The sequence below is a fragment of the Octopus sinensis genome, linkage group LG4, assembly GCF_006345805.1.
Source record: "Octopus sinensis linkage group LG4, ASM634580v1, whole genome shotgun sequence".
In the NCBI taxonomy this organism is placed as follows: Eukaryota; Metazoa; Mollusca; class Cephalopoda; order Octopoda; family Octopodidae; genus Octopus; species Octopus sinensis.
In genome coordinates, this window is record NC_043000.1 from 86,666,321 (window position 1) to 86,681,101 (window position 14,781).

At 32.3% G+C, this 14,781-nt stretch overlaps 1 protein-coding gene across 4 annotated transcripts in view; it reads left to right on the forward strand.

The window, feature by feature from the left end:
• LOC115210771 (furin) overlaps nt 1-14,781 on the forward strand; it is a 219,710-nt gene that overhangs the window by 71,790 nt on the left and 133,139 nt on the right. For all 4 annotated transcript variants that reach the window (XR_004998783.1, XM_029779490.2, XM_029779491.2 and 1 more), the window contains exons 3-4: nt 12,970-13,059; nt 13,166-13,294. Coding sequence is in view for 3 of the 4 variants with exons in the window: in XM_029779490.2 (XP_029635350.1) it covers nt 12,970-13,059; nt 13,166-13,294 (219 nt within the window). In the remaining variant the exon portion in view is untranslated. The remainder of the gene's footprint in view (nt 1-12,969; nt 13,060-13,165; nt 13,295-14,781) is intronic.

The following is a 14,781-nucleotide window of genomic DNA, read 5'->3' on the forward strand; positions in this document are numbered from 1 at the left end:
GGCCAGTCGGGGCGGCGCTGGCAACGGCCACGTTCGGATGGTTCTCATACATGCCACCGGCACTGGTATCACAGCTACAATTTCCATTGAATTTGATTGTAATTTTAAAATGTATCATTGACACAATTTTATTAATTTCTAAATTAACTGAAAAAGCATTCTTTACTATGAATGTCAAAAGACTTTTCACTACTGTTCCATAAATGGAAATTATAAAGTTTTGTTTAATGTGTACACACATCATACAATAAAACCACCTGCTATACCAAGAAATCCGGAACAAGGTGATATATGCACCAAAAAGGATGAAGTGGTTATAGGTTCCCCACTTGGACCTATGTTCGTGACATTCTACATGGCTAATGTGAAAAACAAAGTTGCTTTCAAACATAACCACGTTATCTATGATGAGCTTTAGTAGCAGACTAACATAATCCAAGATTGAAAACTGAGATTTTTTATTGGTATCTTTTGTATATGGGACAAACTTATTGATCCCTACCACTCAATCAGGAATGTTATTGCTGCACTGTTTAATCAAAAAGTCACATGAGTTTCTATATTTATTAAAGAAAAACAGGTTGAAGTTAATTTTTTGTCACAGTCAGACTTTGAGACATTTTATGTATTAAATTTATTAATACTGTATTATTCTAGAAGATGAGAGGTTAAAGAAGAAGTGAAAGCAGAACAGGTTTTTTTGTTGTAGAGGAGCTGCACAAGTAACCAAGTAGCTCCTCTCTATCAAGAAACTTGTTCTGCTCTGGCCCTTTCCTTCATGCATTTAACTTCTCACCTCCTAGCATAAAGCTACCTCTCTCAGAGTTTGTAATATTGTAAGCTGCATGATGACCTCACTAGTGTTAGTGGCACAAAAAAAGCACCCAGTACATGCTGTAAATGTGGTTGGCATTAGAAAGGGCATCCAGCGAAGGAAATCATGCCAAAGTAGACAGTAGAGCATGATGATGTCCTTGGACTGAAACAGTTCAAACCCATGCCAGCACAGAACATGGGCATTATAATAATGATGATGGTGTCATAACATTTTTACCAATAAATTATATGGATACAACAAACTAGTATTCCAGAAATTTGTGTAATTGCTCATAAATATATTTCTCAATTTTTATTTAATAATTATCTGTAATGGAAAATATGAAAAGTCCCTGTTTATGAATTTAAAACTAATAGGAACTTAGTTCTCATATTTTATTTTTAAGAGTAATTTTCAAATAAGATATTTAAACTGGAAAAAAATAATTAATGTCAATTTCATGATTGTTAGTTTTCTTTGATTCTTTTTTAAAGTTTTTTTTTTTCCTTTAGTTCAATTAATTGTGAAAGCTTTAGAAATCAATAGAAACTATAATAAATCATATGAAACCACTAGTTGTTGCAGTTATTAAGATTCAAATATTAGCTTTTGAATGAAACAATTGGAAACTAGTATGCTTTTGAATTTTATAGTGTTAAATTTCTTTAATAGTTTTTTTTTTTTAGCACAAAAGTGGGCCATATCATTTCCTTTCTAATTTAATTTCAAATTCAAAGAAATTTTAGATGTTTGTTTGGCATAACAGTCAGAAAAATCTTTCATAAAGCTCCAGCATAATAGCTATTGGTCTTTTATTTGGAATTGTATTTAGATGTTACTATTTTTTCTTCTTCTTTCCTATTAGAATTTTCATTTCTGTTCAGGTGTTATTGTTTTATTTTTTTTTTTATTTTAAAATGTCTGAAGTAGTTTATTTTTAAAATTTTGACAAAACACATTATTTGTGCTGTTCAACATGTTTATGCAAACGCAGTCTAATGGCATTTCATCCAAAGTGCCATTTTGTTTTTAGGTTTAATGTAGATGTTCATGTGAAAGCTAAATTTTGACAGTCAATTGACCAAAATGAAATGTTACAAACTTGGTTTGTTTGTGCAGGCAGAAGCAAGATAAAAACTGAAATCCTAATGCTTTTATTTAAATATTTTTTCCAAATATGGGAATTTAATGACTTCAGTATTAACACTTCTTGTGTAATAGAAAGTGATTATTAATATTTTTATGTGATATTTGTTTGTGTGATGTAGTAAAAATGGTATTGAAAACATAACATTTTAGGACCATTGAAGCCAATAGCTGTTTGCAGTATCTTTCATTCATTGATTTGGCCCAGTATAGACACAATCTGATGAAAGATATATCACCTTAAAGGGATCAGTCACTGAAATTGATCCTGGTGTTTATTTGAAATCTTGTGCTTTTTCCATTGGACTCTTTCTACTAAGCTGCTAAGTTACAGACAAGCATGCAGACATGTGTGTAAACACACACCTGTGCATCGCTTCCACACAGTTTCTATCTATTAAATTCATTTGCAAGCTGTTAGTTACCCTCAAAGCTACAATAGATGCCCAAGTCTGAACCTGAAACTACTTGGTTGCAAAGTGAACTTCTTAATTGTTCTGTTATGCCTTTGCTATATAAAAATATAAATGTAAAAATAAAACAATTCTTTTTTTAAAAAAGCAGGTTCAAAGAAAAAAGTACAAGAGCTGAATTGCATAATAAGGCATTAAACATTTAAAGAAAAATTTTTCTTCTGCTAGTGTATCCTCATTTGTCCCAGATCTACATAATTTCTTGTAAAAGCCCAATACCCTCAGATTTGACATTACTTCTTTCAGTGTCTGCAATTGGTCTACCTCTGCTATGTATTATTTCACTGTCACTTCACAAAACTATCTTTTAATATCTGCTATCACAACTAATGTTGCTGCTACTGTTGCTCATTTGTCTATAGTTTCTAGAAAAGAACCTTTAGGAGTTTGTAAATTATTTAATATCTGTTTTCAAACTTGGTCTTGTATACCAGTGATCAGACACTCAAACTATGACCCTTATTTTTTTCACAGAGTATAAACCTAGGACCACTTTAAACACTCATTCACTTTTTAAGAGAGTAGGATTTGAGAGGGATTTAGCTAGTATTTCTAGCAGCTAACAACAGCATAGGGATTCTCCTGTATATACAAATATAAGAGGTTTATATGTGAAACTAAGAGCCTAAATCTTTTGTCAAATACACAAACATGACTGCTTAGTATCAACAACTTCAGATTCTAGAGTAAACATTATGCAATAAAGGCTAAAAATAAAAGGTCATGACTTTTTTTGCAATTGACAGAATGGTTTTATAAGACCCTCCAAGGTACAACAAAAGAATACAAAAATATTCTTTAAATAATAAAAATAACCATTAGGAGAATACCATTTTTAATTAATAGATCTGAACTCCTTAATTCTGACGTTAACCAAACTCTGTTGGATATCAATAATGAAAAATGTTCTTGAGTGGTTTAGGGAGGTGCTAACATTACTGCAACATAAAACTTTCTAATTTACATTTTGGGATTTTGTTTTCCTGTTCTACTTATTCACAGGCACTTTTCTGTACTGGCAAAATGTGGGTAGGTTTGTAAACTAGAAATTTCATGTGTAGTATTGAAGTGTGTGTGTGTGTGTGTGTGTGTGTGTGTATACTCATGCACACATATGCATATGAATGCCTTTCAAAATCTTAACTATCCATTCAGAAATAGGATTACACAAAATAGGTTATGGTGTTTTGTTTCTAGGTAGGATCCAGTTAAAATGAATTTGATATATATAATCTACAGGGTGTGGCAAAAAAAAAAAACCCTCCCAGATTCACCATTCTTGATAGATTTTTCAACAGCAAATGCACAGTCTAAACCATGATGGTAACTAAGAGAAAAAACAAGCACTAAAACATTAGCTATATGAAAACATTGCTGCCACCTGCCTAATTTCACTAGTGGCAGAGTACAACAGAAAAACATATTGCGGTGGAGGGGTTCTGCTTCACCCTGTATAAACAGCTGGGTTGTGTACTGTAACTTAATCACTAAAAAATCATTTGCAGAAAAACTTGTTATTCTTTAGATGAAACAAGACTGCTTCTTGTTGAGAGTTCTAAGTTATTTCTTTCTTTTCTAACTTGTTTTAAATTTCAGTTTTTATAAATATTTTTCCTTCTTCATTTCTAAAACAGTAGTTAACTTTGAAGTTTGTTAAATCAGTATTACTGGCCAGAGTTATACGTTTTTCTTTAACTCTCTTCCAATTACAGTTATTACAATGTTTTCAATGATAGAGATTGGCAGAAGCAGCAAAATACTGAATAACTATAGTGTCATATCTAGTTATAGCCATTAACATAGTGAGTTCAAATTCAACTGAGATTGACTTTACAAGCATAAATAAGAACCAGTCATAAGCTGGAAGAAAATAATCATTACCTTCATCTCCAAAATATGTGGCTTTGTACTTACATTAAAAATTATTTTCCAACCGTATTATGTAGTATGACTTATTTATACTATTTTTTTCTTGTGGCACTTTCATTTCTTCACCTAAAGTTTAGTCATGTATTGCTTGCAATCTACATGTTTAGTTTCTTGGCATTCATACACACACACACATACATGTTTGTTTTTATGTCCAATTATAATAAAAATAACTTTACATTAATCTGACAGTTTGATATTGGCTTAGCCAGCCAAAAGTTCAAAGTCATCATCAATACTATTCTTAAATCTATATATATATATATATATATATATATATATTTCACTTAGGCTCTGTGCCACCTATTTTCTTTGTAAAGTGGTTAGTGTTAAGAAGGGCAATCAGCTGTAAAAAGCATGCCAAAACTGACCTCCGTTGGTGCCATGTAAAAAGCACTCAGTCCACTCTGCAGGGTTGTTTGTGTTAGGAAGGGTGTCCAACTATATAAACAGACAGTGAAGCATGGTGTGGTTTTCTGCCTAGCCAGCTCTTATCAAACCATCCAACCCATGCCAGCATGAAAAAGAAGATTAAATGACAAATATTATTTATATATATATATATATATATATATATATATATTTGTGTGTGTATATGTGTTTATGTATTTGCAGCAAACATTTATCTTCCCTGCTATTATGGGTTAGATGGTTTAACAGGATCCAATGAACCAAAAGTTTTTATTGAGCTTCAGTATTAGCATGGGTTCTATAGCTGGATACCCTTCTTAATGCTAACCACTTTACTAAGTGTGTAGGGTGCTTTTTTTGTGACTCCAGCACTAGAGAGGTTGCCAAGCAACCTATAAGACAAAGAAAATACCTTCAACTGAGTGGTGTTGTAGTAGAGCCAGGTGTTAAGAGGCTAAAGTGTGATGGAGAGACAGACATAGGTATTTTGTTAAAGAGGAGATACATGGTTACTCTGCATTTTATGAGAGTAGGAGGGAGTATTGGAAAGAAGACAAAGATGGTGGTGAGGAGGTATCGTAACATACTCTCAAGATACAGGAAGGTGAGTATAAGAGTGAAAAGGGACAGAAGATTGGGAATAATTGGTGGACACATTCTTTAGAATGTTAGAGGAGAGTGACAGATGGTTAGAAATGAATATAAAGGTGAATGGAACAAGGATGAATTTGTGATAAATATTAGTATGGCAGGTAGAAGGGGAAAGAATTAGATTGACCTTACAACTCTTCTGAAGAACTTTTTTTTTAAGGTCTTTACTAAAAAAATGATTTTATTCCAACCAATTTTAGCTCTATTTTCCTACGCCAGGGTTTTTTTTCTTTTATCTGTGTTGCTAAGCATTTTGAAATGAAGTGTCTCCCTATAATGGCATAAGTACTTCAGTCAATTACAATTACTTCAGATATTACAGTAATGTATCATAAACCAGGGTTATCAAACAAATACATGTTATATAACAATATGATAGGCTGTATAATTATCAGCAGCACCACCATAAAAAAAAATAGCATTTTGTCATTATAAAAAAAACATGCAAATTACAAATATTATAGCTGGCAGGATATTGTTCATTCTTTCATATTATATTTGGAATTATATTATCAGTTTTTACCTCATCATTGTTTTACCATCCACTTATAAATGCTTGCATGGGTCAGTTGGAGTTTATTGAGGCAGCTTTCCTGCAACTCTATGCCCTTTCTGTTGCCAACCTTCATCTATGCATAAGCAATATATTTGCCTATGGCCAGACATGATTTTTATGGTTGTCTAGAAACAAACATCACTTGATGGTGATGCTCATTCACAGGTCAAGGTTTACACACACACACACACACACATTAGGCTTCTCTCAGTTCTTGTCTATCAAATCCACTCACAACACTTTGGTTAGCCTGGAGCTACAGTAGAAGACTCTTACTCAGGGTACCACATAATGAGACTGAACCTGAAGCCACACAGTTGGAAAGCTAGCTTTTAAACCAAACATCTTGCCTGGTAGGAAAATGTCTTAACTGGGATAATTATTTGTTACTTTACAGTTTAAGGAATTATTCAATAGCTGTTATTCTCACCATTAAAAAAAAGTACCAAAAAAATATAAAGCTGCTTTTTAAAAATAAATTAATTGCTATAAAAGGAATGAATGTAGAATTGTGTTTTGGCAGTTGTCTGTTTGAGAAAAGAGTGTAGTACCAGAAATTGTAGTAGTTCAATTTTAAGAATTCATAAAGAAATTGAACTTCAATATGCTGTGCTATCATGGTATAATTACATTTCTTTATAAATTCAACTTCACTTCCTTATCCATTTTCATATCTACTCCAATCATTACTTCTAATTGTACAATTATACTGCATACTTTTCATTCCTTGTTCAATAAGATCTCATTTAAACTACAATTGTAATTTCTAATCTCTTACTAAATTTCTATTATGCATGCCATATGCGCATTCTTTTAATTTTTTTAAATGTCATATTTATTTACTTATTTATTTTTCATTTCTATCTTAAAAGTAGATATTTTAGCAATGTAATACAACTCTTTGATTGCTAAACTTGTTCTCTCTCTCTATATATGTGTGTGTGTATTTGTGTCACGCACTCATGTAGAACTGCCGTACAAATTGCATTAGTTTTTCCTTTCCACTATTCTGTAGAAGATAAACATTTTCCAATTTCTCCTTTACTTTTATCCTTATATTTCTAAATCAATGTTTTTGAAAATAGTAACTTAGAGCCAAGCAGTTGAAAATACACAGGGGATTAAAAAATTATTAGGAAATTAGAAAGGTGTCAATAGAATTTGAAGGGAAAAGTGCATAATATAATATACAAGATCAACTTCAGTGACTTAAGTTTCTATTGATTTATAAATTGAAGAGGAGACTGTCAGGCAGTCGACTGAAGTTGCACTGAGAAAGCTGATGTAAATGTTTCTTTATTTTCTTAACATACTTTCTGGATTTTAGTCAAATTCTGACACCAAACGGAAAGATTTTTGCAAAGATTTGTATTACAAAATGATTTTTTGTTGTTTTGTTTTTTTGACCCTTGTCAGTGGCATTGGCAATTTGAACATATCCTTTTGATCTCTGATTAAATGTATTCTGCTGAAAGTGGAGGGAAGTTGTGGAAGAGGGAAACCCAGGAAGACATGGGATGAAGTATTGATGGCACATCTCAAAACGATGAACCTTACAAAGGAGATGATAAAAGACCGAGATATGTGGTGCATTACTGTTCTCAAGAAGACCCACTCACCACAACAGAATTGATACTTTGAAACCAAGGTGCCACATAAAAGAAAAAGCATTGGTCTGGGTGCTGGTGCCACATAAAAAGCACTGGTGGTTGTGTCATGTAAAACGCACCCAGTAAACTCTGTAAAGCTGTTAGCATTAGGAAGGGCATTCAGCTGTAGAAACCAAGCCAAAACAGACTATGGAACTTGGTGTGTCTCCTGGCATTGCCGCTTCCTGTCAATCTATCCAACCCATGCCATGGAAAATGTTAAATGATGATGATGATATTTCACTTTTAAACATCAGCATCACCTATCATGACTAGAAGTACTTTGAAGCAGTAGAAAATAAATGCCAGATTATCATTCATCACCATATATAAAGTTGTTATTGGTCCAACCAAGTGAAATGCCACTGACTTTTGAAAAGCCTGTTTGATGATAAATTCATTATTTTTTTTTTCAATAAGAGTCTCAACTATCTTATGCACGTTACATTTTAACAGTGATAAAATAATATTAAAGAAGAGACAGTTTTTATATTGATCTTCATGGCTGGGTAATAAACTACTCTCGGCAATCTTGAGAGTGATTATGATTTAAATATTGCTCGCCATTATATTTGTGCCTAACTTCACTAGTAACCAATCTGCGGGTGGCTAAGCAATGACTACTATTCTGGTTATGGTAAAAAAAATTTAACCTCATATTCTTAATAACACAGTTATAGTTTGTGTAATACCATCTCCTTATTCATTGTCTTATACCATCATTCTCCTACAGGATAATTAACTTTACTCTGCATAATGTATTCACTCTGGAGAAGCATAACTCCTCTTTAACAATAACTATGTTAAGTCTAACTGAACTGTGATCAAAAACATTCCAGCTATGGATATTTCATCTTTTAGAGGTAGGTATTCAGTAGTATATTATCCAATGCATTTTTCCTTGTCAAAGATGTAGATTTGATTTCAGGGACACTTGGCTGCTATTTCTAGCATATCAAACCACCACATAGAAGTTCCCTTATTGGTTTGTGTACCTTTATAGTGTTGTGTGTAATTGACATTGAAATAGTAGTAGTATTTCAATATTAGTTATAGTGGCCACTTTCTGACACAATTTCATGGACAATTTTTACTCTGTGTATGATATTACCAATGAATAAGTATTGATTTTGTAAATACTAGCAATGCTAACTAATCTAAATTTCAACTGTTTCAACCTCATGCTTCTTTATAAAAATTGAACCTATCTCAGTAACATCTTGTGGAATGACATCCTCATTGTATGTACTAAAGTTATTCCTCTACAACTTTTGCAGTAGATGAGTCGACTTAGTTTGGGTAGTTATTTCACTTCAGAGGAACTGCTTTGTTTGTGAAATTACGTTGACTACATCTGGAAGACTCTTGCATACTTTAATAATTCTGCACTTTCCCTACTATTTGCCTCTATTTCAAATACAGGCTTTTGTCAGTACACAAGCAAATTTATATTGTGTTGTGTGTCAGTGTATCTTTGTATGCATGTATGTAGAGATAGAAAGATTCATCAACCTCTTAACATTGTCTCTCTCTTTTCCTTTTGGTTTGTGATCCTTTATTGTCAACCAGTTTGCTGGGACATCTCTTTTAGGCTCTTCAACCTTATTTGCAAACATACAAAACATTTCTCATTCTAACTTCCTCTCTTCTCACAGTACACAAACTTATTCAATTTTGCAAACTCTGATTTAGGCTTCATATTTTCAAGAGGTTTTTTTCTTTTTATGCAAGTGTGTGTTCTTTTGTATTTTACTCAATTGTCAAGGTACAATATTCATTGTCTTGCTCTTCTTATCACTGGGATCTTTAAGATAAATGTTTTTCACACACTACTTGCTTTTCTTTTCTTTTGTTGGTTTACTTGTCATTTGACTGCGACCATGCTAGAGCACCACCTTAAAGGGTTTTAGTCAAAGAAATCGACCCCAGGACTTACTCTTTGTAAGCCTAGTACTTATTCTATCGGTCTCTTATGCTGAACTGCTAAGTTATGAGGACATAAACACACCAACATTGGTTGTCAAGTGATGGTGGGGCGAACAAACACAGACACAAAGACACACACACTTAAATACATACATATATATAGGACAGGCTTCTTTCAGAACCATGTAGTTGGGAAGCAAGCTTCTTACCTCACAGTTACACCTGCTTGTAGCAGCTTTTTATATTAAATAAACACTTCTTCTCTAATATAATTCCTGACATTTTGAAACTGTCATTTCAGAACTTTACTATGTTTTGTAGAGTTTGAATGGTTAACTTTTAAGTTTTTAGTATGTTTATGATCAAAAATACATGCTATCATTAACCCTTTTGTTATTGTTGAAATACACTACTTTTGTTTCAATTAAGTTTGTAAATAATGGAGAATTTAGTCAAATAATTTTGTCTGTATTAAGCTGGTGTTCAGAGCATGAATTAACATAAAATTTTGAAAGAAGCTTCTGTATTAGATCACATTAAAACCTGTAGTTTCTATCCTGAAACCTTGGCTGCTCTCATGCAGACTGATATCAAAAACTTCACTGTTCTTTTGCATTATACAATTCCATAGGGTATTTCTGTTGAAGTATCTCAATTTGGATTGAACATCATTGACTTTTGTGGCAACCATTTTTGATCATTCACTGGCAGTGAATGGGTGATAAAAATTTTCAAAATAAGAAGTTCCTAATCAAAACCTAGTACACTAATGACTTATAAAATCAAACTTGTAGTGTTTCAAAATATGAAGTTTTTGTTTCAGACTTTTTTCATTAAATTAATAAGCTGGGTGAGAAGAAATTCCTACATATTTTTAAGGCTTTCTTACACAGTAGTAGGATAATGGTAATTTGGTGGATTTTGAGTTTTCGAAGTAAATTGTAGATAAGTAGGGTATTTGTTCTAGAGGTATGTGATTTTGAACAACAAGACTTGTGCAAAATAATCAAGCGTGGCTGTGTGGCAAGAAACTTGTTTCCCAGGTTCCAGGTTCAGTGCCCCTGCATGGCACCTTTAGCAGGTGTTTTTTACTATATTCTCAGGCCGACCAAAGCCTTCTGAGAGGATTTGATAGACGGAAACTGAAAGAAGCCCGCCATATGTATGTATGTGTGTGTGTGTGTATATTTATGTGTGTATGTGTTTGCCTCCTTCCATCACTTGACAACCAATGTTGGTGTGCTTATGTCCCAGTAAAAGGGACCAATTGAATAAGTACTAGGCTTACAAAGAATGTCCTGGGGTTGATTTCTTCAACTAAAAACCATTTAAAGCAGTGCTCCAGCATGGCTGCAGTCAAATGACAGAAATAAATAAAAGAGTTACAAGAGTAAAGTTACACAGAATTTATAGAATTATTTTGAATGGATTTATTTGGAGGCAACATAATCAAGTTCAAAGCAATAAAGCAAATGAGACAACTGTTAGTTAACAATAAATTAGTAGTATTAATGAATGAAAGCTTTCTATTGAATCATCATTGTTTTACAGTGTGTTCATATACTGCAATGAAAGTCTGTCCAATGAAGCATGAGTTCTCCCATTGGATGAAGCCGAAGCATGACTTCATTCTGACATTCTCATAGTGTTTTTAAGGCAAAAATATTAGGGTAATTTGCCATTGTCTTCCCCAACTGGATGGTTGTTGGCCCATAATGAGTTGGGATAATTATTTGTTACTTTACAGTTTAAGAAATTATTCAATAGCTATTATTCTCACCAATAAAAAATGGTAAGAAAATATAAAACTGCTTTGTTTCTAAGAAAAAAAACCCAAAATACTAAGAAATAATAAGAATGAATATAGTTGTGTTTTAGTTGTTGTAGTCCTGCTGGGTGTCTAGATACCTTCTCACAAAAGTAGCAAGCCAGTTTAGTTACCAACCATCTGACCATAGAGCAGGTACTACTGGTTTACAAGGTACCGATAGCAGGTCTCATCAGCCTGTGATGAGATCCCTGACCTGACATTCTTTTGAATAGAAGTACTTTTTCACTGCTATTGTCCATGTCAGTATGCATGATAATGGATACTCTATGGTAGATAATATTGTCTATGTACAGCTCTGGATAGAAAAGTGCACTGATTTTTCTCCATTTGTACGTTAGTTTGACATCAACAATGCAAGAATCTCAAATGAATTTTACCCCTTTTGTCTTTATTTTTATAATCTAAGAAAGTTAAAATATCATTTTCATAGTTTTGTACTTAAAGTGAAAGTATGAAAATTGCCCTTAAGAAAAAAAGCTTTATATATATATATATATATATATATATATAAAATTAATTAAGGGTAGAAATTGATATTTATCAATTAAAACCAGTGGTCTAGCATATTAAAAAAAATTCGAAGATTAAAATATTTATATATACCAATTAAGGACTGAACACGAAAAGTGGACAGTCAGCATGCTAGATATAGATGTCAAATCGCCATTCTCCACAAAGATTATGTTCTCAAATCAAACTCAGCACAGTTTGTGCTGAGTTTGATTTGAGAACATAATCTTTGTGGAGAATGACGATTTGACGTCTATATCTAGCATGTTGACTGTCCACTTTTCGTGTTCAGTCCTTAATTGGTATATATATATATATATATACATAGAGAGAGAGAGAGAGAGAGGGTTTGGCACATACATTCATGCAACTCACTGTTTAAGGGTTAAAAAACTAGTTTTCATTTTTGAGGGAATCCTTTGAATCCATCTGTGTGCAATACACTTTTGGCTGTGTGACAAGTATTTGCTGCACTTTTCTATAAATCTTTTGTTATTATATGTCTGTTGAAAATACAGTCTTTGTTTCAATTAGCTTTGAAAATAATAAAGGATTTGTTAAAATGATTTTGTCACTATCAAACTGGTGTTTGGAACATAAATTAACATGAAATTCTGATGAAAGGTTTTAATTAAGATCATTTTAAGAGGGGGCATTTGTATCATAGAATCAAGGGCAGTTTCAGGTAGGTTGGTATCAAAAGAATTAAATATATTAAAATGCAGAATTTATCACTTGACAAATATTCTACTAGCATTTAAGTTCAAACTCCTTTTATAGTTTTGAAGGTTTTTACAAATCCTGTTGAACTCACAATTTCTTATTATTCAAGCAATTTTGATTGGAAAATATTTCAGGTGGTAGTGAACTTCATTTATATTTCCTATACTGAAGATTTCTAACAGATTTTAAAATTAGTTTGAAAATATATATTTTATTTATATAATCATACCTTTTTTTAAGAATGTTCAGAAATAAGTGTCTTGATATGTTTAACTTTTTTTACTTTTTTAATAGTTTGACATTTCAAATGGTATGTATATATTTATTTTTTAACTATATTTTTAAAGGTGAAATGGATAGAGCAACAAATTTCAAAACACAGAGTCAAAAGAAATGTTAACTTTAACGACCCAAAGTGGAATATGATGTGGTATTTGGTAAGTTTAAATTTTAAAGTATTCGTTCATAGATTAGTTTCTGCTTGAAAAATTTAATTTCAAGTGTGATAAATTTCCAAAATTTCTTTTAATATCTTTCTTATAGAATCGTGGACATGGTCTTGATATGAATGTTAGAAGAGCCTGGGAAAGAGGTTATACAGGACAAGGCGTTGTTGTAACTATTCTAGATGATGGGATTGAAAGAGATCATCCAGATCTTAGGAGAAATTATGTGAGTAAATACTCTTTTTTCTTAAATTTTTGTAAAGTTGGTTTTTAATAAATCACACAGGCCTTCTCTTCTAAAATTTGAGTAGACATATAGCTCCTCTATATTAAGAAACCTGTTCTGTTCTGGCCTTTTCCCTCATACTTTAACCCTTCTCCTAGCATAAATCCACTGCTTCCTCAGAGTTCATAGTCTTGCAAGCTGCATGATAACTTCACTAGTGGTGGTAGAATGAAAAACACCACCCAGTACACTCTTGGAGGTGGTTGGCATTTGGAAGGCCATCAAGGTGTAGAAACCATGTTAAAGCAGACATTGGAGCATGATGCAATCCTTGGACCCATTAGATCTTGATATATATATATATTGATCACTTTGTAATTATAATACACGATCTCATTAAAAAAAATTATTGTAATTGTTTCTCAAATCTAGGAATAATATAATCATGCACTAATTTAAAATTAATTCAAAAAGTCAAAATTAATAAGTTTCACCATCAAGATCTAATGGGTCCAAGGATTGCATCATGCTCCAATGTCTGCTTTAACATGGTTTCTACACCTTGATGGCCTTCCAAATGCCAACCACCTCCAAGAGTGTACTGGGTGGTGTTTTTCATTCTACCACCACTAGTGAAGTTATCATGCAGCTTGCAAGACTATGAACTCTCTCTCTCTCTCTCTCTCTCTCTCTCTATATATATATATATATATATATATATATATATATATATATATATATATAGAGAGAGAGAGAGGTATTTTATGGGTGTAGCTTGAATTCTGCTTCATCACTAAAAGAAGATATAATTATTTAATCAAAAAAGCAACATAAGTTGTCCACACACACACACACTTCATAAATTCACTGCTCCTCCTTCTTTCACCCTTACTTTTGGGGCTACAAAACACTACTTCTTTACTTTATTCACTATGTTCTTTTACTTTCACTGTTGAACAGCTAACATTCTTGCTCCCTGATTTTCTTTTCTGTTTTTGATGACTGCCCACTGTCCAAAACATTGAATATTCCTGTTTCTTCCTTACAGCATAATTATATATCTTGTGCTTTTGTTAGTTGTTTTCTTGTTGTTTTTTTTTTCCGGGACATTTTTTATATTCTGTTACTAAAATTGATGCAAACCAAACAAGTTACCTCTAGGTTTATATGATTATTTAATCAGCTTACATAATTTACATGTTTATTCAATAGATTTAATACTGTGAAAATGAAGTAAGAGTGTAATAACTGCATAAGGTTTTTTTTTTTCTCTTGTTCTTTCCTGCTACTTTGACTCTTCAACTAAATCATCTACTTATTATTATTTTTTTTAAATTACAAATTTCATAGGCTCTTTTCCTCTACTGGAAATGAATTTCTCTTTTGGGATTCTTATCCATATATCACGCCATAATTCCTTTTACCCATATACTATGGAACTAAAAATTTAAAACTCATTTAGTATGTGGTCTTTACTACACTTAATC